Source organism: Tinamus guttatus, unplaced genomic scaffold, assembly GCF_059628265.1.
Source record: "Tinamus guttatus ecotype Peru unplaced genomic scaffold, ASM5962826v1 Tinamus_guttatus_pri_ptg000006l, whole genome shotgun sequence".
NCBI classification, from domain to species: Eukaryota; Metazoa; Chordata; class Aves; order Tinamiformes; family Tinamidae; genus Tinamus; species Tinamus guttatus.
The window spans coordinates 203,438-229,472 of NW_028288540.1; the positions used below are offsets into that span (position 1 = coordinate 203,438).

Genomic DNA, 26,035 nt, shown 5'->3' on the forward strand with positions numbered 1-26,035 from the left:
TTTTTAATGTACTATAATAGGCCATGGAGAACAGCCTTTCTGCCATGTAGCTGTTTTGCTCATTACTACTAGAGAGAATGAGATGAGAAATCAATTTAGCTCTTTTAAAAATTAATATAGTCTGCAGGAGCGAGCAGGGGATGCTCTCCATACCTTGTCTTTAAGAGTGACCCCGTGTGTCAGCTCTGCAAGGCCGGGACGCTGTAGCAGTAGACCAAAAACCTAAGAAAGTAAGTCCATAATGGTCAAATGCTATTATTATTATTATTATTTTTAAGAATTATTTGATGTGCCTGGGTATGCTCCAGGTTGGAGAAGTGGGAGAGCCCAGAGTCCTACAACAGACAGGTCCCCACAGGATGTCACAACAAACAAACACATTTACAAGCACTGCTCTGTGAGTGCCACCAGGCAGCCACTGGATGAGGAGCAGTGCCATGGGCTCACTTCTGCTTCTTCTAGGTTTAGGTGGCTTTCGTGACAAGCACATTTACTGTCATGTTTAATTCTGATACTATAATATTCATTTGTGCAAGTAGTGAAACATCTTCTTCCAAAAAAATATTCTTGATGCTGCAATACTTACATTAGAGGATTTAAATAGATTTAAATTAGAATACAGCAAACAAAGACTGTAAGAAAGGAGTAATATCAGAGTTAAGGAATGAGCCTGGGCTGCAATAGTAAAGACAGACAATCTTTTACGGTTGAGAAGGTCAAGATTTTCATGCACCTAAATGTATATTTAGGAACCTCCATTGGTGACCTACTTTCTCCAAAGCTTTCTGAACACTCACCCTTCTTCTTGATGTCAGTAGAATCTCAGCAGCTCTGAATCAAATGCCCTACTGAGGTACCAAAACATAGCTCTAAATACCCCAAAATGTGTCCCCTGACATTCAGTGTAATTCCTTTGCATTGACTCTACATCACTGCATAGCACCAGGTTGAGTGAAGAGTCCAGTCTGAGGGCAGGAATGGTGTTGTGGAGGTCACCTTTGGAAGGTGAGATGGAAGGGAGCCACGAGGAGGGCTTTGGAGGAGCCCTGCTGGGTGGTGTGAGAAGGAAGAGGCTGCGGAGTCACTGCTGGGATGAGGCCAGGAACCCGGGAGTGCCTGGCATCCACAAAACTGTGGTGTGAAAGGAGGCTCGAGGAGCCTACGCAGGGCTGGAGCTGTGAAGAGGGGTTGACAGGGAGCCTGGAGATCAGGAAAGTGGTGTGAGAAGTGACTAAATTGCCCAACACTAAGGGATGGAAAATATATGCAATTGCTTGGGGGATTTTGTGGGGAAGAGTTAATGAATCAAAAGGACTGGAAGGGGAAGGATATGGCCTGGAAAGTCACTCTGGTTCTAGCGATAGTTCTACCAACACCAGCCCCGGGTAACTAACTAATTCCATTCTCATTGATTTTTAAGAGAGAGCAGACAGGATATACTTCCTCCCCACAGGCAATCTGATGGTAACATGTTGGAACAGCAAGCAGGTTTCCAATACTTTTTATAGCCCTTAGTGAAAACAGATTCCCCATTTCACTTTCAAGCCCAGCTCCACTAAAGTTAGTGCTTTTCTCTCCAAGTAATCCAAAAATGAGACAGTGCCTCCTGCCGCAAAAGTACCTGCCAGCTATCTGGGAATAATTTGAAGCAGTAACAGGTATGGAAGCCCTTTTGCACATTAAGTTTGTTTGCAGATTCGAGGTCAGAAGCCATGAAAATTTAGTGGAAGCTGTCCCTGTCGTTCCTCCCCATGTTCATCCTTCCTGCTGCACCCAGCGCACAGCAACATCTCCAGGCTTCATGCGACGTGGTCCAGCACGTCCAAGAGGGTCCAGGTTCATGACTAGGGACTAGTGCAAAGCTGCTGAAATCAGTGTTGGGTCCCTTTGCCATTCTGGGCAGAGAGAATTGCACCCAATTCCCAGAGGAGGGTCTTTTTATTAAAAAAAAAAAAAAAAAAAGAGAGAGAGAGAAGAGCAGGACTGAAAAGGGGAAACTCTGCCATAGGAGGCTACTGCCTCTGTGGGTGGCTTTTGAAGGTGCAGCTCACATCAGTGGTTATTTCTACTGTTAGGAAAAGAAACACACACACCTGTTCTGCCTCCGTGCTTAAAAATCGGAATCCAGGTTGGAAAGGATCTAGTTTTTCTTCTTTTTTTGTACTGATTTGAAATCAAACCCAGCTGCTTTCAGAGTCAGTGTAGTTGCACTAGTTTTACAGGATAGCAAGGGGGAGGAGTAGAAGACTTTCTGTCTGTCTGTTGGGTAAAAACCCAGATTGCATGTAGTCATGCAATGAGTATGAGTTGCATCTATGCACAACTCATAGATGCATTTACCCGTTTACCCTTGCAAAGTTAGTAACTTGAGCTGCCAGCTGCCCCCATTTGTCAAGTGAACCGGTACCAAAAGTGGCCCTGGTGTCCCAGAAATTGTCCTTAATGTGCCTTTGAAAGGGTGGTGGTCATTGCAGCCTGGATGGTTGAACTTGTACTTAAAGTTGTTTCCTTTGCCTCTTCAGGGCCACGTAGCACTGAAGGGAGAGAGGAGGGAGCAGAACAAGGAAGACTGGACTAAGGGTGGGAAAGATCTGGGAAAGCGAACATCTAGGAAAAAGCCGAGAGAGGAAATGAAGTGCATAATTACAGGTTATGCCTACATCCTGCTGGGACCTCCGGCTGGGTTTTCCAGGACAGATTATGTCTTTAGGCTTGCTTGTTGTCAGCCTTTAGATGCCTTCTTATTTGGAGGAAATCTGCATTTGTAATGGGCTTATTTTTGCTTCGCTTGGCAGAAAGAGTTTCACTTTTCCACACTGTCCCACCCCAATCCGTTTCCTTTCTGAAGACTGTGACTCAGCACAAAGTGCATTTTCCTCCCTCTGTGACTGTCACGGAGCCTGCTCTGCTGCTCGTAGCCATTTGTGCAGCATGGAGTGCTCACCACGGGTAATTAGAGCAGTGTGTATTCTTCCACGTGCTCTCTGCTAATGAACATTAAATAAATATATGCAGAGATACAGCAATTTCTTAATTTAGAGATGGAAATATTGTGTGTCTGGTGATTAAACTTTGTATCAGATACTTGTAATTGAAAATTTAGCAGGCAAAGATTTACTTATCTAACAAGGAAAATCTCTTGTGAGTTTGGATCTCCTGGCCATGTTCAGTGATTGAACATATTAGAAGCAGATTTTTTTTTCTTTTTGTAGAAGTGGTAACAGACTTCCATAACTAATTAACTGAAATTTAGAATGAAATGATTATTGCTTATCAAAAGAACTACTTTAAAATGCATCTATACAAATCTCTTATCAATGAAAAATCAGTTAAAAGCAGAAGAGACCAAAGCTTTGCCCTTCTGGATGTTCTGTTTCTGAGGTGGTGGTAAGTGCAAGCAGGGGAAGGGGCGAGTGCGTGAGATCATCCCCCAACTGTTCCAGCTTCCTGCTTCTTTTTCTTGATCCTCTTGAGGTTTGATTATTTAGTAGCCGAAAATATATTTGTCTTCCAAGTTACTTCTCTAATATCCTTGAGTCTGCATAAATGTCTTGCATCCAAAGTGTCCTTTCTTAAGGACAGGCTTGGTACCTGTTGTGTGAAGGACTAGTTGCTGCTGTTCACTTTGATGTTGATCCCACTTGCTTTGCTGGATGGTTTTTAGTTCTGGTGCTGGAATATATTGTAACCCCCAACCACCTTTCTCCTGCTGCTCATGGTTTTGAAACACCTCCAATATATTCCCACATTCAGTTGTTCCTCACAGTGGACACAGACCAATACCTTGGCCCATCCTTATCCTTTCTTGAAGATTTCTTTAATATCTTTTTGTATTTTTATACCAAACTTACCATATTTGAGAGGAGCGGGTCAGAACTGCACACATGTAGGTGTCTAAAACAGAAGCATCAAGGGCTTGACTTCTTAAATGTGTTCAAATGACTTGGGTTGCATGATGTTTTAAGGCAAATATATTCATAAATGTAATTTGATTGATCCCAAAGAGAAAGTAGATTTTGCACTGCATTGGAGTAAAATCTGCATATCTCTGGTAGAAAAGGTGACTTTGCAAGTGATTGTGAAGCAGAAGTTGCCATACATGATGCAAAATAATCCCTGAACTAAGCAGTATAACACCTCTTAAAAAAAAAAAAAAAAGGCTTATAGCTTCCAGCTTATCAGGAAAAGAACTCAAGGTAACATAGCAAGTGTAAAGAAACGAAAGAAGAAAAGGAACATGCAAGGAAAAAGGCAGTGGAGAAAAAATGATATGGCCTTAAACCCAATAAAATGCAGTAAATTGTTGACCTTTATTCTTTATTTATTAGTTCTTTTTCTATTTTTGAATTCCTCAGAAAAGGATATTTATACGAGTAGAATTTTATTCCAGTAATTATCATATTATCTTTTTCTGGCTTTTTTTTTTTTTTTTCCTATCTCGATGGACACAGCATGCCCAACACAGCCATATTATCAAGCCAGGATAGATCTGAGTATGGAAGAGAGGAGAGGATTTGTTAGAATTCTATATTTTGTATCTGGTGGGTTTATTTATTTATTTATTTATTTATTTCCTTTAGAGCAGGAAAGGGAGAACATAATGATCAGTGCTCTGTTGCCATCAATTTGTTTTAAGGGAAACAATATTGGTTATATTGAGGAGAAAACAATACTAAAAATTTGGCAGTTTGAAGGACACTTCACCATCACCTTGATCACTACAGTGAACTTTGGTTGGTCCATCAAAAGAAAGAGATTGCAGTGGGAAAATGAAAGGTCCAGAGAAGGACCTTGTTTCTCTGCCTCTCTGTTACTCCATGGCAGAAGCATGGAGAGGCACCATAAAAAGAAAAAAAAATTAATGGCTGAAGTGATAAAGAGGTGGTGTAAGGATATAGAAAATAACAAAATATATTAAGTCACATTCCTTTGCTTGAATAAGATCAAGGGGTGTTCTATAGTTACAAAGCTGTCAGCTGAATGTTTTTGGCCCAGGGAACCCCTTGAGAAGGTTTTTTGGATGAAATGTTGGTGAGGATCCAAACTGGAGCAGTCATTCCTTTGGTAGAGCCCCCACAAGGAGCTTGCTACCTGCAGCATGGAGCTAATCAGGCTCTGCAGGAGCTGATGCTGCTCTTCTGGACTGACACTGCCTGGTGTTAGCAGAAATTCAGTTAATCACCTAGCTGATTTGTTATGGGGTTTCCTGTGGGAGCCGGCCTGGTCAGTGTAGGCAAAGAGCTTTGAGACTTCAAGGGAAAAATATATCCTTATCTGATGCAAATTTTTTCATTCTCTCATTTGCTGTTAATTTAAAACTCATTAGCTTGCATGCATAATTGCAGCTTGTTCCTCCCAGTAGCCATCCCCCTGCATTTGGTTACAGTGAATCTCTGTACCCTCTCAAGTGTCTTTCATTGCTAGGTCCTCTACCTGCAAACACTTTCAATTATTTATTAATAGGTCTTTGCATGTGTTGAACACGTTTCCATAGATTCTGTAGAGCAGTGCCCTCTTGTGACTAGTCCAAAACCAGAAACCACAAGCCAGTAGCAGAAATGTGTAGGATGTTGTTGCGTTTGATATCTTATTGGCCTTGCACTTTCCAAGGCTTTGAGCTTCAGTGATGACTACATCTTTTTCACACTTCTTTTACAACTGAGGCTCAGCGTAGTCATAGGCAGTACCATAGGCACATCTGGAGTGATTAGTTAGTATAAAAGGGATCATGAAGTGCTGCATGCAAAGGTGAAGCTTAGCCAGCACGATAGACACTGTCTGCTTTGCTTGTTGATGTGCACAGCCCTGATGCAGCGTGTCCTGAAACATCGGTTCTCTGTTCATGGCGACAGTAATGAAAAGGAAAATAACTTCTTTAGGTGTTCTTTGTCACAGCCACTAACAAGTGGAATTTGGTTAAGGGCGAAGAGCAAGAGACGAGGAAACGCACAGAGGGATTAAGGAGGCAAGCCACAGGGTTTTGAATGAGAATTTATTCATGGATTCCTTTTCTTCTCGGGTGTCAAGTGGATTATTACTTTTATGTGCAACACTCATGCTCCCCTGTGTGAAGCCAGACCAGATGAGACAGAGAAGACCTGGCAATTTTGGAAGGGAAGAAGGATGTCTATGTAGGCCTCAGTTTTACCTGGCCCAATGGCTGCCTTTGTCGGGTTGGGTTGTAACAGGAAAACAAAAAATACCGTCAAAAAATAACAACAACAACAACAAAGTAATGATTATTGAGGAATAACTCCTCCTACTGAAGAGTTTTTTGTAACAAAAAATATATAGGGCTTTCAGAAAGGCAGCAGGATGGAGTCGAAATGGATTCACCTTTGAGGATTTCTTGTTCATCTCTCTCCTAATTGCAGTCTCCTGCATTTTTCCCCCTGCTATGTGTGTTATAAAAGCAGAGAGATGCAGGGAAGAGGAGTTATTTGAAGTAGAAATGAGTTCCCTGTTTCTCACAGGGACTTCAGCTTCTTGTGCCTGTGCCACTGCAGCATGGTCTGAGCCTGTCGAGCTCTCACATTAGGGCTCTTTGAAGCAGACTTCAGTCTAGTGAATGAGGGGCAGCAGTAGAATTATTTCTGGTTTCAGATTTGGAACTAAGCTTTCATAGGTGTGGGCAGCCTGGATTTCAGTCATGGGACTGAGACCTCTTAGCAAGGCAGATTTTTTTTTTTTTTTTTTTAGTTTTGATCTTGAAAACTCTGGATTAGACGAGACAAAAAGAGGAACAGAATAATATTACTGATTTTTACAATTATGAGTTTTCCCAGGACCCAGCCTTCATAGAGCTTTTGGCAAGCTAATTTGTAAGTTAGACTTGCATACTGCTAAGGGTTTTTTCCTGAGCTACGGGTGTGTTTTATTTTGCTGGTATGGCTGTAAAAGCACTGCATGGGTGCACCAAGTACAATCTGCTTTTAAGCAAGGAACAATTAAAACTACTTCTAACGTAGTAAAGCACAGCCACCAATACATTATACAGCATTTAGCTGCATTATTCTAAATCACCTATTTATAAAAGGTTTTCCTTTCAGCTTCTCATGTAAAATAACTAACTAAATAAATAAAAGATAGAAGCAGTAGAAGGCTAATGACCCATAATGCAAGAACGATAAAAAGGGGATTTCAGTTGTCTCCTGGAATTAAAGTGATGTTGTTAAAAGCAAGCTGCTCTCTGTCCCCTGTTGCTTCCTTGCCTCAGTCTCAGGCAGTATAAGAGACTGTTGCTGATTTCTGCACTGCAGATCAGTAATGCAGAAATAGCAAGAATTGGTGGTGAGGGAAGCAGATTTAAGGCAAAGAGCTGCAGTGGGGGAGCTGATGGCTGATAGATGCCCTATTCTATAGGATGAAGCTTAAGGAGAAGCTCTCCCTGGCACATGGACAGAGTGAAGGTATCTTCAGATCCTTCGCTCCGAATCCATATTTCATTGCCTTTCTCCAAACTCACCTTCTTCTCCTCACTCTCTCCCTCCCTCTCCATTATTCCAGCATCAGTTTACTGCAACACCAGGGGATGGGGAATGCAAAGCCTCTTCTGCCTCTTTTTCCTGGGAAACAGCTTGGTACCAAAACAGGCCTGGCTTGTGCTTTGGGTACTGAATTTCACATTCAATTGTTTATGAGTACATGAAATAAATATCAAAGAGATGCATTGCAGTAAGTCTTGAAAGAACAGAAGATCATAATATTAAAAGTGCAACTTGATTTGGGGATTGAATCTGTCTGGCCTTGAATCTGATTTTATTTTTATTATATTCTCCACAGTTAAGTTTTACAGCACTTAGGGACTATGCATGGTCTTAGCATCCATTGACCAATTACTGCCCATGCTGTCCTGAGGAATACAACACACCTGCCCCAGGGAACACAGGTTTGAGAGGGCCTGTTCTCATTACTATGCAAACGCTCTTGGCTTCAATAAAGCAGATACTGTCCTAAGTGAGTAAATAATCCTGCAGGCTTAATAAATAAGATTAAATTTCCCCTTTCATTAAAGCAAAATAAAAATAGCATTTATCTGAACCTACCTGGACTTGTCCTTCTTCTCCCTTGTTCCCCCTCATATCATAGTCAATCTTTTTCATCCTGATACATTTTGTTAATCTTTGATTGTTTTTTTCTGTCAGTTTTACTTTTCTCTGGTTAATTTACCCTTTTCTGTGGTTTACCTCATTGCTTTCATTATTTCCCAAGACCTGAAGCTCTCTGTCTCAAAATTAGCCTCTGAAGACAGTAATGCTGTGGTTGTGCGATCTCTTTCAGCATTAAGGGCTCTTTTACCATGTGGGCCCCATGCAGCGCATCCTTATCTTATCCCATTTGCTCTTCCTTGTCACTCAGAGCTCTTTTTGACTAGAAATGGAAGTTCTCCACAATTTAAATTCGCTATGTGTTACAATAGGATGTTAAGGGGAGTTGTTTAGACACCTGGTTTTAATGTACAAAGCTGCTGCTTTGCTCAGCAGTCCTGGGAGCTGTCGCGAACATGGCTAGTAGCAGCCGAGCGCGCAGCGGTTTTGGTGCCAAGCGGGGTTCGGGTGCTATTCTAACAGTTAAACACTGCAATTCAGGATAAATTGGCTTCCTTACAACAGGGCCCATCCTCCCCAAAGGCTGTAATCACTGCAGCCAGTACTTTTCTTTACTGTGCAATATCCCAGGTTTGTTTTCTCCGGGCAGACCCCTCTCTCAGCTTGGGTGTGCATGTCCTGGGAATGAGTTTGGCGAGTTGTCCAAGCCCTTGCAAGGAGCAGACCTGCACCTTTCACTACCTCTGGCTACCATCTACCAGGCTGGTGCTCACCTGGCCCCTCAGGAAATTTGTCTACAGACCAAATAAGCAGAAGGTTTTGTTTTCGTTTTAATTTTAAATCCAGTTCCCACAGTCATGTGTTTTTCCAAACGAATATGGTTGTAGTACTGGCCTTGGCCAATCTTTTCTGTTTGAAATACCATCTGTCCTACACTTGTAACCTTCCTTCCTGTTATCTTGTTAGACTGTAAATGCTAACCAGTAATGTCCAATCGATACTTCCCTGGGAGGACTCCAAGAAACCCTCAGCCAGCTCAGGAACTGCCGTCAGTGTTTGAGCAAATGGAAACTGCTGTTTGTCCCAACACTGAGCTCCCTGCATGGTGGTCAGGGGTATGAAACACTCGTGGAAGAGCTTTCTTTCAGATGTAAGATAAAATCCTGAAGTCCTGACTGCTTTGAGTCATTAAAGCTCCCACGATAACTTTTTTGGAAGAGATGGGATGATAACATCTTTCTCTTGACTCATTTCCAGCTCCAGTAATTGCCTTCAATTGAATAGGAGACGGTATTTTCACTTTACATAAAGCTCAGAGGACCCTTCCGAGCTCCTGACCTTCCAGTAAGTTGGTCGGATGCTAACTGCCTGCCAGCTGCCATGGGTAATGACAGAAGGGAGGCCTAGCATCCCTACAGGTGGGCAGCAGAATTTGCTCTTTTGGGCCCCCTCTTGCGGTGGTCCTGTGATATTAGATATGACAGTGAACAGCTAAATCAGAGCCATGTGCGTTGCCCGTGCGATGTGTGGAAGCACCATGTCAACTCGCTCCAGTAGGGCCTTCTGCAGTCTGCTCTGTCGACACAAGGTAATTTGTTTGCTAGTCTTGCTGTCACATTTTTATCCAGAGACTCATTTATCTGAAATTGTTCTGAACTTGAATTTCCTTTATTTGACAATCTCCCTTAATCTTAGGGATTGAGAACAATAATTCCCCTGATGCTGCCTTTCATCAGACTTAGGCTCATTCAATTATCTTTCGTGCCTGTGGAGCTGAAACTACAGGACTCGAGATGTTGCTTTTTCATTTAAGTCTATAGCTCTTAGTGACTGGTGCTGTCCTAACAATCTTGCTATTGCTTCATTCTTTTTCACTAAATCTTATTGCTAACCTGCTGCATGTGAATTTTACTTTTCTGATTTTCATTCCCTGCTTGTTAAACTGATAGAAATTTTCAATTTCATTAAATTTTGTTTTAGAGCTGGCTTTGAATTCTTATTCCTTCATATCTTTTATCACATAGTTCTGGTTTCTACTTTCCATAATCTCTAGCAAATAATGAAAATTCTCCCCAAATGCATACCATCCTTACCAATTATCTTATAAAAGTGTCTCTCACATCTAATAATATATACTTACTTCGTGTCATCAGAGAGGCATTACAGCTATAAATTCTTGAGTCTTGACAGTAATGCAAATTTGCATTCCGGTAGCTGGAACTTAACACTTTAGGTTTCCTTGCATCTGTCAGTAGTCAAACTCACTTCTTAAGAGAGAAAATAGTCCCGAACTTTCTTGTCCCCTGTGTTGTCATTTGGTGCCTAGTTTGAGAATCCCATGAGCACAACGATGAAGAAAACACTCTGTTGGGTCAGACAAGTGTTCCTCCTGCCCAGTGAAGTATTTAACCACGTCATTAGCTGCTCTCCTTTTGGTAGTCCATCACTGAGCAGCACTGGCTTAGGCATGGCAGAGGGTATATCCCTGCCTTTTTCCTTTAGTATCTGCTGGGGAACCTCTTGTACATGAATTTGTGCACTCCCTTTTTGAACTTGCTGATAGCATCTGCCTTCACATCAAATCTGTTCCCTGCGCCAACAAATTCTTGCAGCTTACTGCCTGTTGTGTTAAAAAAAAAAAAAAAAATTTTTTTTTCCTTTTTAATACCTTCAGTGAGTTCTGAAGTCCTCAATGTTCTAGTTCTAGTGTTATAGGATATGGTAAATAACAGTCCCCCATTCAGCTTATCTGCTACCCTCATGATTTTGTATTCCTCAGTGGTATCACGTCTCAATCTTTTCCATTTCTCCTCCTAAGACAGTTTCACCTTTCCTTTAATTATTTGAGTTTTTGCTCCTGTATCTCTGATACAGAACCCAAAACTACACAGAGTGCTCAAGGCATGTGCTATGGATTTATATCCTGGCAAACAATGCATGACCTTTTGCTCTCTTGCAAACTTTTTGTTTTATTGTCTAGCTTTTTGTTGCCTTTTGGATTGCCACAGTACTTTGAGTGGATGATACGGGAGGACTCTCAGCGATGGCCTCATGATCCCTTTCCTGAGTTACGACTCTCAGTTCAAGTTCAGCATCATGTCAGCATCAAGGGGGCCAGGTTTTCAGAGGCCTATGCTTTTTCTGATGGTTGAACTTTGTGAAGGGTTTGTCCGGCTTGCATACCTCAAAGTGGAAGCATGCAAAATTTCTAGCCAGTTGTGGCCGTTTATAGTCTCTAATGTGCCCTGAAGAGAAACCACAGCAATTTTATCTGGTTTCCCCCTAAATGAGAGGAGAGGAGGCAGCTGCCAGGCTGCAAAGCCAGTGCATGTGCTGCTTCTGTCAAATCTGTGGCTCAGCAACTGCAAGCTACTCCCTGTAGCTAGATCTGTGTTTTAATGTGTGTGTTTCCTGCCTGAATTTAAGAAAGATATGTACAGAGAAGTTAGGAATCTGTGACGCTGAACATATATCATCTGTCTTGGGCTTCCTGCATTCACACATTTGGCTTATCAGTTTGCTTTGGTTTTCTTTTTACTTTTTTGCCAAGACTCCCATTCCTCCCTGCGGTCTTGGAATAGCACCAAGGCTGTTCAGCTGTTTCTAGTAAACACTGCTTTTTGTCATCAGTCACTTTTGCAAGTGTGACTACATATCTGTGTCTACAAACAGATGTGTAATATATTCTACCAACCAGTCCATTTCCTGGAAGTTGAAAGAGGGGGAGGAGTTGAGTATGTGAACTCTGCTGTTGAAGAAATCCATTATATAATGGAATAAATGGCTTTATGCCTGAAAGTTACAATTTTCAGCATCATTTACACTGAACACTCACCCCAAAGAAAGGCAGGTATAAAAAATGAGATGCAGTGATGACCTTTATCAGTTGTGGTGACAGCTATAAATCAGACTGCAAATTCTCATCAGCCCACTGGACAGAATTCATTACAGACAGAGATTGCTGCAATGCTTTTTGTCTTTGATTGAGGTACGTCCCATTTAAATAAATGCTCTTTCACTGGAACAAATCACACATTTCAAAGCAGAAGTCCAAGAATATTATTCATTGATTCTTTTGAAGACTGAGATAATACGACTTACAGACTAGCAAAATCTCACTGTGTTTTCCTTGGAATATAATGCAGATCAATTTGTTCTTCTTTTAGGCAGGCCAATTTTCTGTTCATTAATTCAGGCTCTGTGTTGATGGCTTGTATTGAATATAATAGTCAGATTTACAGACCTAACAAATCAGCACTGCTTGCTTTGTTCTTCCTTATTCATACCAGAAGTACATACAACAGATTAGCACCTGATTTCAAACTTGTTCCACTTCAAGAAATAATGGGAAAGTCTTTCATTGCCTACTTCCAGCTGCGGAGCAACTTTTATGCAATCATCTTGGAATTATATACCTTATCAGTGTTATGTTTTTGTTGAGATAATTGCAAGCAACAGCATAGGGAGTAATAAAAGGTGAGCAGGAATGCTGTTATGAGCAGTAATGCAACCTCAATCAGTTCGTGCAAGAAACAGCTACAAAAATTAATAGGCCCCTAATAGGCCCCTTTACCTGTGTACTAAACTTCAAGCTGAGAAAAAACTTTCATTAGGAAATATTCTGATAGGCTTAAACGTTTTAAAATGCCTTACTGGCCATATTTAAAAGGAGATTTTCCTCTTCAGAGCTCAGTACGTGACTGGAAAATATTTGTTGCTAACACAGGATCATTATTTAAATAGTAATCTGTTTCAAAATGGCTGATAATTATGTAATAGTCTCTCTCTCAGCTCAGTTACTCCTATTTTCCAAAATACCTGAAAATAAAATGTTGTATTATGTAAGATCTTCTTATAGGAAATGATGTTTCAGCCTTAATGGTTTAAGGATATAAATGGACAAGATATTTAGAGAGTGTTAATATGTTTTATTATAACATCTTATAGGTTGTCGACACACAAGCATTTCTTCATGATCTGGAGAAGAAGCTGGGAGTTGAAAATACAAATAAATCTGTGCTGGATCAGACCCCCGAGATCATCTGCTCCAGCATCTGGCCCTGACAAGAGCAATTGCTTAGGGAAGAAAGACTTTAAAAAGTGGGCAAGGTTTTCTTGACAATAATTCAGGATATACTTTTAGTCTCCAGAAATCTGAGGCTGAAGGGCTTTCTGAAGATTGTCTCCCTTCAAGAGCCATAACTTTGTTGGGCTTTTCTTCCACTTTTATTTTTCTTTAACATACATACAGTTTTGCCATCCACTGTAGTCTGGGACTGAGACTTCCACAGTTTGTTTACCTTTTGCTCGAAAAAGTACTCCCTTTGATTTGCTTTGAGCCTGCTATTTGCTGGTGTCATTTGATGCCTCCTAATATTTATGTTAGAGGAGACAGGCAGGGAACAAGAATTCATTATTTATCTTCTTGATGATGCTTATGAGTTTTGGGACTCTGTTCTACTCCTGTTCAATCAGTTCTTCTCCAAGTTGAAGCACCTTAGTTTATGCAGGGATAAATCATATAGAGCAATATCCTTCCTTGAATATAATCAGGCATGCTTATGAAAATTCCATGGGCCTTGGACAACATCTCTGAGGAACTAATAAACACATTTTAATATTGTCAAATCCAAACAGGAGCTCTCTTCATTATTCTGGTCTCAAATATAAGTTTTAATGTAACAGGATTCTGCATTTTTTATTTATGAGAGAAGATGTTTATAAAATTTATGACCTAACTAAAAGAAAGTACAGAAAGAGAGGAAACACTAGAGATTCTTTGAGAACTTTGGCCAGGAGTCTGAATGGCTGCTGCCGTGGCTTGGACACATCTTCGGTCTCTAAAACCTTATTATTTGGGGGACATCAACCATAGTACAGCAACACCTTGACCTCAAAGAATTGAATTCTTCCTATTCTCAAAAAATAATATCTCTTTACAGAGAGTGTTATATCTGAAACAATGAAATGTATGGTGATGAGCGTTTTTATTAAAAATAAACAAAGTGAAGAACTTTTTCTCTGCACTTCGAAAGCACTTTGCAGAGATGGTTAGTGATTGTGATGGGAATGATTATCAACTGTTTAAAATATATTATAATAGTAATAATAAATAATGAGGGAACTTGCTAGGATTGAACAACAAAATTTTGGCAGAACTGAGTCTCTGGAGCTGGTGCTTTCTTTGCAGGTTATGAACCCTGGGCACCTATACCTGGTATAATGAGTTAAGTCAGTATCTGTATAAATGCTTAACAATTTAGACTCACCTTTGACTCATCACAGAACAAGCCATGGGTTATATTTAATCATTCACGTGTCCCCAGTACTTACGGGATTCACTGTGGCAGTCACCCTGCAGTAGTGTCATAGCACTGCTTGAAAGTAGGAAATGAGGAATTGTTTCCCTAACGAAAACTGGAGGCAGAAGCGAGGTAAGATCTGCTGAATTTAGGTCTTAATTTAGCAGGTTATGAAAGGCAGTGACACTAACCTCATATCAAGAAAAGCTGCTGAACCTTTTAAAGGCAATGTGCTCGGGACTTCAGTTTTATCTTTTATCTATGGGGTAGTGTAAACACTGATCAGGCTTGAATTTGAGTTTGTGAATTTGTGAAGGTGACAACCCTTTATTGTTGCAATGTTTTTTCATCTTGAGTCTGACCTGCCACTCACCCCTCATTTGGCGTCTGGTTTATACAAATACTTCAGGGTTTCAGTCCAGTAGGTTTTGGGCTTTGAAAGCTGGAAACTGTCTTCTGCCTGTGCAGCCCCTACCATGGGGGACTTGGGTCCTTGTTCAGAAGTCTTATGTGCTGCAGCAATCGAAGTGCACAACACGAGCAGGGATTTTTCATGTTCCATGTGAAAATAGTAATTTCTTAGCTTACCTCTGCTTCTGGTAAGTGTGCAGGATAAGTTGTTGGCAGAGTTAGATAATTTGTACAGTATTTGGTTCAAAAACCTATTGTGTTAAAACATGATCTGCCTTTAACATTCAGAGACTTTTTCTCTTCAGTTTTGAGAGACTTTTTCTCTTCAGTTTTGAGAGACTTTCTAAGCATCTGGCCTAATAAACTCCCACAGAGATTAAGAATCTTGAAAATCTTTATGTGCAAGGAACATTTTTTGACCTTACCTTTTCTACCGTAGAGGGTAGACAGTGATCTTTGTAAGTACATTCAAAACTAGGCACATTATTGCATTCAGTTCTGGGAAAGAGTGGCAGAATAAATATGTGACAAATATTACCGATATTATTTAATGACTGTCCTGGAAGTCGTTTTAACAAAACAGTAATGGCTGTGTTAAAAAAAAAAAAAAAAAAAAAAAAAAAAAGTGATCCCTAATGGGGATCTTCCCAAATGTCCTTTTGGTTCAAGCCCATAACTAGATTCTGTATAAACAGATAATTCCAGATTTCCTTAATGTTCTTTTCTTCTCTTCCTTGCAGATCATGAATTCATTTATAGAAACCAGAATGGCACTGTGATTCTGAGGAATGTTGAAACTAACAATTCAACAGTATTAATAGAAAACAAAAAAATTGTAAGTATTTTCTATGATGAGCAGAAGAATTTCGCAGTTTCTTTCAGCTGGATCAGTAAAGCAGAAAATGACTTAGGTTTCCACTTCTTGTATTGTCAAGCAGATGCCATGTGGTTGTAATACTATGAGCTAAGCAGCTACTGATAATGTGAAACTAAACTCAAATTTTCTTTGTTAATCTGTAAGGTCAATCCTTTCATACTACAAAAAGCACCGTATAAATATTTGAAGCAAGTCTTACATATCATATATAACTGAAAGATACCTGATTTGAGTCTTTGTACGCTAATAGAAAGACAGCTGTTACAATTTGGGGGCTTCTCTTACCATTCTCCACATTTCTCCATGTAAAGATTTATTTTTTTAACCTGTAGGTTTGCTGATTTCACTTGCATAGTGTTTGAAGTGTAATTTCAATGTTGTTAATGAATGGTGCTGATGAATAGAAGTGGGCTTAATGTGAGAAAAACCCCAAGACATTATTGGGAAAGATGTTAGGAGGTTGCTATTAAAATGAATTAAAAGAAAATAAATTCACAGCTGAGGCATAATAGTATTTATAATAATGAAAGTGTTTTGTAGCATTAGTTTTGAGAGCAGATGAAGGCAGCATTATGTCAGAAGTTAGTACATTAAATGTCAGACTGTGTTCAGCATCTCCGGTAAAAATGAATAGGTTATTAAAAGCTAATTCCTGAAGTAAAATACACTTATGTTTGCCCTAACAATGAAATATGCATCACATTGTCCTGACAAAATTGTTGCTTACACAGTGTCTGCCTAAGGTTTTGGTTAATTTGAGAATTCCTGGTTGTATAATATCATTGCAGAAGAACAAAGGCAGAGTAAAGCTAATATGGCTTATTTTAGTGATCCAAGATCTGCTTGTGAGCTTGACCTTATTTCAAAACATAAAAGTAAATTTACAAGAAAACCATAAAACAACATTCCCATTGCCTTTGTTCTGAATTAAAGCTGAGTCTATGATTCGTACAAAATTAGAACACAGTTTTTTTTTTTTTATTGAGACCAAGACATCATTGCTGAATTCTTGTTACTGGACCCAGTCTAAAACGCTGTATATTTCCATTTAACCTTCATGCTTTGCTACATCATGTAAGCAATCCCCTTCTACCTGAGCGTAACCCCTTTCTTTACCACCTTGCTCTTTTGCTTTTTTCACATTTGTGTCATCCAAAGGTCCACGGCTTAAAGTGTCTGTCTCACCCATTGGTGAGTGTAAACCTAACATTTCACTGGAAATGTTTCTCCAGTAGGGCCAGTGCAGATGAGTATCACAAAATATACTTTCCCTAGCTATAATTTTAGAATACTGTCTCTCCTTGTCTACTCAGGACCGGGGAGAAGTTTTCATACATTTTTTTTTCCTTGTCAGTAAGCCATTGCATGGCTTGCATGGCACCTGCTGATCCCCTTTTCCCTAGTTTTATGTAATGATCATTCTTTGATCTTTTGATCATTTTTTTCTCTACGGAGAAAGTTCTCACTATGCTACGAGTAAAGGAATAGACCGGATTCCTTTAATCTAAGGTCTACTGAATTTACTCTACTTCTATTTGGCATTGTTTCAAGATCGCTGCTTATTTTCCTCCTTTTTAATTTTTGCCATTTATAAGAAAAGGACAGCGCTACAAGACAGTCCTACTTTCATGCTGCTTGTTTGGTCCTTGGTCCTCTGTCCTCTCAATAAATAATTCTGCAGAACATCACCTCCATTTTCATGGAAAAACTTCCCGTTTAAGAGCTTCTGTTGTACCTCATTTGGACACATTGCCTTTTGTTTTCATCTTTCCCAGCCCTGTGTCAGAATAACTTTTGCTACCTTGGCATGTTGTTCTTTCTCCAAGTTATTAATATATCAGTAAACAAAATCTGTCTTCATGCTGACACTGCTGGCTCTCACATTCCCCCTGGCACCCCTCCATCCTAAACCTCTTTCACTCTTCAATACCCTCTGTCTTTGGATAACCCATGTGATTCCTCATGCATCTCCTACAGTCTCGCTGACCTTGTGGAGGACTCTCTTTATTTGATGCTGTACATTTCCCTGAAGCCCAGGTTCCCCCTTTCTCCTTGGTAATCTCTGAATGACTTCCATCTAATATGTTAGGGGAGAGGAAAAGATTGAAAAGGAATCAGGTGAACGGCGTGGGGGTGGGACCTCTCATGGGGGTGGGACCTCTCTTTGACCTTGATAATGTGTGTGCTGGCACTGTATATTAAAACACAGTGGAAAGGGGAAGGGACATCTGCGCTGTACGAATGACAAGCAGAGCAGGAAAATGATAATTCCTGACAAATCTGAGACACCTTGCAACCTCTTATTAATAAGAGATTGTTAATCTCTTATTAATAAAAAGCTGGTGCAGCTTTTTTGAGAGTCCAGATCAAGGTAGAACTGGAAAGCTGTATCACCACAGCATCCTCCAAATTTTATGGCTGTGGAAGATGGGCTAGGATTCCAGGCAGTCTTAATTGGGACGGACACTGGCATCTTTTTTATCAATAATTTGCTCTAGCAGGTATTGACTATGAGTTATCTTGGGTGCTTTGGCCAGTGACAGAGGGGAAGGAGACATAAATGAGAAAGCTGTCATCTATCATGAGCTACCACTACCTCTTGCCCATAGCAGCCCTATTAGCCTCTGTTCAGTAAATTTATATTGGGAATTCTGATTTGTTTAGATAGCTGCCTGGCCTCGGTCACAATGCAGTTATATTTTCTCCTAAGGGACCACATTCTCACCCACATACCATTTCTATTTTTTGAAAATAGATGTGACATATTATTTTTGATGACATTTAGTCAGGCAGTATTCTTCATCTCTGTAAGAATGGTCATAACAGTTGTTTTTAGATGTTAATTCCTTCAAAACTGAAAAAAAAAGCCCTATCAACATATAATCTTTTTTCGTTTCTTTCCTAGGTCTCCTTAAAAGCTCTTCGATATGAAGTTTCACCTGACCGGGAATATGCCCTTTTTGCATTTAATGTTGAACCAGTAAGTAAATAGATTTGATTGAAAATATACAGGCAGTGGTGGACTATTTTTCTCTCTCACCCCCTTTTTTTTTTTCTTTTATGGCATAAGCAATATTTTCAATTAACTGATTCTTATGAAAGAAAAGAGAAAACTCTCACTTGGATATTCTGAAAGCATGTCATACTGCCATCTAGTAGAGGAGAAAGGTATAAATTACACTGTAGAGGAAACACTGTCATTGCCAGAGTTTTATAGGCTTGGGGAGGAGAAATGTAAGGGCATGTCTTTGCTACAAGGATTTCTGTTCCTCTTTTGAGTAATTTTTTTCATGGTGCCTTTTTCAGTCGCACCATAAATTTCTTTGCAAGAACAAAAAGCAACTATCAGTGTCACCCATAACTGAAATAATACATTAATTATGGTGTTACCATTCCCAGTGCTGCAGTTAGGGTTGAGCTATCACTTTCATTATAAATCCTTTTCTTCAGAGGTTTGGGTATTAATCATCCACAAGAAATCACCATTGGGCTACTACTAAGTTTCAGGTTATCACTATTTTTTTCTACCAAACTTTAAAAAAGTGTAATGAGTCATTTTTAAATGGTGACTAAAGAGCAGTCAGATACATGAGAACATGGGATGAAGTTCTTAAGCATGAATAGTATTTATTTCCTTTTTAAATTCTGCTGGTATATGACTCAAAATATTTGAAATATGGCTATGTACTACTACTTCATTAAATTGTGTCTCGTACATTTTGTTTCTATAATTTATAATTGCACCGATTCCTCAAAAGGCAACTAGCAACTACTAGCAATTACTAGCAACTGTGACTCTTTATTTTTTTTTTCATATAATTTAGTTTGTGCTACTAACCAAGGGAAATTTGTTGGTCTTTGAGGTAGTAGAGGTTGTGACTCTGCTGTTCCCCATTTCATTTCTCTGTTGTCATCTTTGGAGTTATTCCTGACTCACAGAAGTATAGAAAGTCAGGAGAACCATGGCTGGTGTTAGAGAAAGGTCAAACAAAACTGTATCAAAAATTTTAGGAGAAATTCATGTTTGCTGAGAAATTGTTGCTGATGCCATTTCACTGGTCCAAAGCTCATCAGAGTTCTAAACAGAGTTGTATGAGGAAATTTTAAGTTAAATCTAAATATGAGGAAAAACTGCCTATTTACCACCAAGCAAGCCAACCTTTACCCTGAAGGTACTTTGCTCTGTTCATCAGTGGTGTTTGATAAAAATCACTTCTTTTAGCAGAGCTTGGACTTGGGCTGCTCAGGTGCCAACACTGTGCCCAGATGAATGGTGCAAGATAGAAGAGCACTAAGGGAAAAGAACTTCTTGAACTCCTCCAGGAATGAGAGAAGAATTTTCATTCCTAAAAAGCAGTTATAATGAAAACAAAATCTCCTCTATAGCCTTAGCCTTTCTCCACTAATAGAGCTGTACGATCTCAGAACTGCCAAAGCTGGATGGTACAGGGGCTTTGGCACCTCACACATCACATTGAACATGCAGAAAAATGCTTGTCTTGGGCAAGGAGGAGGAGGAGAGGGCACGGAGAGGGATGAGCAGGACACGCTTCTTCCACACATCTCAGTTCTTGCAGGTCTCTGGGAGGCTCTTCACAGACTCCAAAGCAGTTGCTTGGCTTTAGGGCTGGGATTTTGGGAAAAAATCTGTTTGTGGTGCTGAAGATTCATGCCTGGAGAAGCAGAGGGCACCAGGAGCTCCCTTCTTGACATCATGTGCTGCTCCAGAAAGGAGAACTCAAGCTAATATACAGGAATTCTGGTCTTTGGAGAGATTTCCAAATGTGCCTAGGTGCATATTTGGTCTAAGAGAACTTAGCTAAGTAATTGTAAATTGTTCAAGTATTCATATTTGAGGTTACAATAGCAAGAACTCCTGAAACATTTTTCAGAAGTACAACCAAACAACCGGCCTCCCCCTTTTTCTTAAAGAATTGCACTTACTTATAAAGGCTATGAAAAAGCTTTTTTTTTCTTTCTTTTCTCCAAAGAGGCATATTAATAGGGAGTATAAGTTTCACTCTTGAATATTGTATCCTTGAGCCATGTTTTGTGGCTTTTAGTTTATTAAAGTTGCAATAACTTTAAATTACTTATTCAGCTTTCTTACCACTTTGTATGCAGACCGTGGCTACAAGTAATTGCACATGTTTGTTAGCTTCTCACATTTTCTGTATTTCAAACTATGTTCTTGGATAAAAGTCAAACTGTGCTGTTTTCTTCAATGCAAGAAATTGATAAACCAAACCCTGGGCAGTTGTCCTTGTTGCAAAGTCAAAAGAGAATTTCAGGAAATATCGTGGCAGAGTATGTTTTCTTAAATTCTAATTCTGCAAATCCTTACACCTATTGAAACTGTTGTGTACTTAGTTTATATATGTCAAAAGCAAATGCTATATGTTAACTTTTACCTTAAAATTTTAACTTTATATTTTATTTTTACTTTTAAATGTTTGTGAGTATATGCTTCTGTTATTTTTATACAGTACACGTGCTGTATTTGTATGAGTGTATGTCTTCATATGCAACAAATGAATTAGTAGTTATCTGAATTCCGATAAAAATGCATTCAGCCTCTATTTTTAATTCCAGCTTGGAACAAGAATCAAAATAGACAAGCATAGTGTGTTATTACAATGAGGTAAAGCATTTTAAGAAAAGCACTGCAAAGTCATTTTCTGCCAGTAATAGCTTTACTTCTAACATGTTTCTATTTATTTGCAAAGAATTTCTGCTCAGTGTTGGTTCTGGTTAATGGTACTGACACCAGCATTGGAATAGCATAACTCTGAACTGACAAACACACATTTTGCTAAGATATTGAAGCAACTAATGTGTGTTTTGCTGTTATATGACTTCATCATCTTAGAGGATGGTGAATTAAAGTGTTTCCTGCAATCCATTTCTCCTAGAAAGCATGGCAGGCAGTGGTGGGACTGTTGTCTGAATATTGTAGCTAGTCAGGCTGTCGGTTTTCATTCTATACTTATCTTTGTACTGCTTATATTTGCCAAGCCTTAATTTCTCAGGTACCATATTCTGCCTAAGCTTTGTGCTCGTAGGGATTTTTTCCCAGCTCCTCAGGACCCAAGTGCTGCGGCCCTGGCTGAGCTGAACTGATCTGAGCCAGCCACACTTGGGTGGATTTGGGCTTGAATCACATTGCTGAACCTCTACAGTCTCATAGGAGGGGTCTCTTAAATAGGAATAGCAACAGGCAACCTGCAAAAACACTGTAGCAAATCTGTCATTTGGAGAGCGATGGGATTAGAAAAACAAGAATTAGCCAGAGCCCCATAGGCTCATATAAATTTTTGAGGGAGTCTGAGTTAAATAGTGCAGTTGCTGTAATTGGTAATAAAAGAGAGGAAAGAAAATGAGAAGAAAAGTGATTTTCTTGAGTGACATGGTGAGAGATTAAATAGAGACTATTTAATTGCCTTTATTATGAATAGCTGTCATTGTAATGCAGCAGTAAAGAAAAAAAAAAGTCCCAGATTCTTCTTAAAGCCATTTGTTTGTCGCTTGCAATTTACCAGTCCATCACTGTGTGTGAGCTAGTTAAGAGCAATTACATATAGGAAACCCAGGCTGATTAACATGGACCAAAATGCTGAAGCCTTCTGAACAGGAATTAGGGCTTAGGAACTTTTAGGGCGGATACGACAGACATTATTATCTATTTTGCAGTTAAAGGAACACATTTTTATTCTGCTAAAGACTGCAAAGAATTAATCATCATCACAACTGGAGCAAGTCCAGCTTTTTTTTTTTTTTTTTTTTTTTTTGAATAGTTATGTGGCAAGTTGAGTATTTCTTTTTGGCCTATCTGTTGCCATAGATCTCCCAATCATTTGGAAACTCTCACTGCTGCTGGGCTTAGGTTGTTGCTTAAGATGACGAGATTGTGAGTTTGATTTTGGCCTTGACGATAGCCTGAGCTAGAAGCTGAAAGTCTACTGGGGGCTTAAGCAACAACTGAGCAGTTGTTTCATGAACCAGGTCTCTGCTTGGGGTAAGGAAACCACGTTCCCATTACAGAAGAATATCTGAAGGATGAGAGAAGAGCAAAGGATCCAAGGGTAATGGTACCAAAAGAGACCTCAGAAAGACCCAGTTCAATCACTCGACTTTGTATTTAGAGCATGGATGAAATGGAAAGCAATATTTATAGAACACAGATGATGATGATGATTATTACTTGCTTTTACTATTTGTCTAAGTCTAGTTGCTACGTTGAATAAATGGGTTTTGTGCTTGTAACTCCAATTACAACCCCATACTGCCTTAATTAGTCATGTAAAAATTAAAATAATATAATACTTGTAATCTCCAAAACAGTAATGAATATAAATATTCATGAATCCACACAACGTCCTTCTGAGTTAGATGAGCACTATTATTATGATAAATACGCCACTGAAAATTAGGCACTGTCATAGCTCTCATCAGTAACACTGCTAATATTGTAGCTATGATATTTATTGCTTAATTGAAATAGATTTACCAGTACTAAAAATAGATTTCCATAAACCTGTTTTCTTTCTGTGGCAATAACTATATTTCAAATTTATATTTTTAATTTCCTCCCAGTGTTGTATCCAGGACCAATAAGAATGCAGGGTGATGACACTCTATAAAGGGAGCACAGTTAAAATATCTAGCTCATAAAATCAAGTTATTTTTTAGCAATTTGTTTTAATCTTTGGTATAGCAGGGAATTTGCTGTAAACAGGTAGAATTTCCTAGCAAAATGAGAATTTTAAAGGGAAAAGCTTTTTATTTTCATTCCCATTTGTTAATACAGATGCAGAATGGAATCACTGTCGGTCACAAGCCACATGTATTCCCTCTCCACTGTAGAGCTGTAAAATATAAGAGGCATGTTGACTGTTATCAAAGGCTATCTTCTAAAAACATTTTTTTTAATTATTGACATTTTCAAACCACCGTAACTTCATTTACCCATGAGAATGAGTTACATGTTGTAAGGATAAAAAAATTGTGGCTTCATTACTTACATGAAACTTGAAAAAATATCCCTAGGAATGGAAATTTTATAATAGTTTTATATTTTTTAGTATTTTTCTATCTTTATGTCCAGGAGCATGCATGCATTAATGTTCAGGTAAAATCTTTTCTCTTTTCTTAATTCACTGAAAGAAGGATAGTAGCAGTCAAGTGTTTAGTGAACTAATGGAACTCTATTGACTAGCCACTCATCAAATCTGTTATAACTTGCTAAATCTTGCATCTTTTTCATGAAAAGAGCATCTTCAGTAGCTTCTTATAGAGCAGATATTGCTAATGCTATTCGGATAATATTTATTATCTTGGTGAAAGAGTATCTTGCAAAGAGAACTCACTATGGTCTTCATTTTACAAAAGGGGAAATTGAGACAGAGACCCGTTAGAGCCATAATTCAAGAAAAACTCTTGTCATTTTTGTCTGACTTTAGGTAGTTGATTTAGGACACATAATCCCGATAGTTATGATTATAAGACATAGAGCACTAGTTCTAAGAAATGTTCAAAACTTCTGAAAATTGCATCATTTATATTTACATACCTATGTAGGATTTTAACCAGTTAGTTATAGGGAACCAGAGCTGAAAGTGTAGTCCTTTTTTTCTCTGTATCTTCCTCTCTATTTTTCTTTATTCTTAGGTCCTGTTTTGAGTCATATATTCCCACAGCCCATAAAGATCCTTTTTTAAAATTATGCTCTCTAGTCATAGAGATAAGGAGTACAGAAGTGCTCCGACTTCATTTACATAACAAAACTAAGGCTCGTATGTCCAGAGGTATTGTATTAACAAGAAAGTATTGAGAACATAAATGAGGTTAATTTCCAGGGTGAGAGTTTACTTTGGATTCGAAGCTGTAGCAGCAGCTATTATTTGAGAAAGTTTAGAGGCAATCATTATGGAAACCTAATTTTAAAAGGACAGTATTTTTTCTTTTTTCTTTTTTTTTCTTTTCAATTATAAATCTAGTCCACTTTAAAATACTCTTTGTGAAAGAGGGTTTATCTATTCTAATCTCAAAATCACCATGAGAAAAACACTCCTAATCTGCCTTTTTCAATGTGAGCTATAGGGCAACAAGGTAGACAAAAGAGGATTTTAAAAGACAGCCAAGAAGGTTGATTGCAAAACACTTCTATAGTTTTGTTTATTTTTCTGCACCGTCAGATGGGATGTGTGCAGCTTCCCTAGGACAGCAAAGCTTAGGAGGCACCTTTGATTAAATAAACTAAACTCAGTAACAAACAAAATCTGAGGAAATGGGAAATTTTATTACAAATTAATCACTGTTGAGGGAGAAGTCGCAATATCCTGGTCAGACACATGGACATACAGAGTTTTAACTTCTGATCACTGTCTGCTTTCTGATAGATGTTGTGCTTAGAAGAGAAATTTTGGGACACTCGCAGAAGACTGTAGAGCAAAAATTAGTGGCAGGTTTAATACTATGGCTTCTTTTGAAGGAGAAAGTATAGACTAATTAAAACATTTAATGTAAGTAATTGTCAGGACAAATTTGGGGGAAAGAATCCATCTCCATTGTTTATTTGTGTTGGAAGAGCCTCATTGTTCATTTCAAATTCCTACAAAACTCCAACAGAAAATTTGTCCCTGCATGATTCTTTGTCCTTAAAAGCACTCCCTCTGCTTTGACAGTGATTAGCTTAAGTTCGGAAAATTCTCTGGCTTCAGCAAGGAGGCATATTGGGGTTAGGGCCTGCAGCCCTCCTTGGAGCAAGCGATGAAGCTACCCAGCCCCCAGGGGTTCCACCACGTCACTCCCCATCCCTGGGCAAAGCTTTCAGCAGGATGTTGGTGCTTATGAAATGCTGAGCTAGGCACACTCATAAAACATTATATAATATGGCCAGGTGGGCAAAATTTTGTCCAACAAGTTTTTGTAAAATCCTCAGTCCCTACATTCTCTTTTTTCCAATGTGTTCTTCTAGTGCTCCCTATATAGCAGTGGTTTAAGTAAAAAGTGCACCAAATCTCCATTTCTTACCAAGTTTCTATTCTAGGTGGTGGTGTTTAATACAACAAAATGCTAACTGAATGCAAGTGAGCTTTGACCACACAGTGTTCTGTTCTGAACCCAGCTGCTATGTGTTAATCTGTATGTTATTAAAGCTTTAACTATTTTATATTAAAAAAAGCGGATATAACTCTTGCTGCTCTTTGAATAATGGAGATAAATGAAGTTAGGATTAAATTTTTCACCTTTACATGACGGAGTGCAAAACAATATTTCAGGCTAAGCTCGACAGTCTTGCTCCTGTAGTAGAGGCTGACAAACTGTATCCCCTGTTTATTCACAGGCAGAGATACACATCAGTAAAGTGAGAAGCAAAGCCACAATTCCAGGAAAGA

The 26,035-nt window shown here is 39.0% G+C and overlaps 1 protein-coding gene across 1 annotated transcript in view; it reads left to right on the forward strand.

Annotated features, from left to right (window-relative positions):
- Positions 1-26,035, forward strand: part of DPP6 (dipeptidyl peptidase like 6) — a 242,182-nt gene that overhangs the window by 90,323 nt on the left and 125,824 nt on the right. The window contains exons 4-5 of the mRNA XM_088521208.1: positions 15,502-15,596; positions 18,544-18,618. Coding sequence (XP_088377334.1) covers positions 15,502-15,596; positions 18,544-18,618 — 170 coding nt within the window. The remainder of the gene's footprint in view (positions 1-15,501; positions 15,597-18,543; positions 18,619-26,035) is intronic.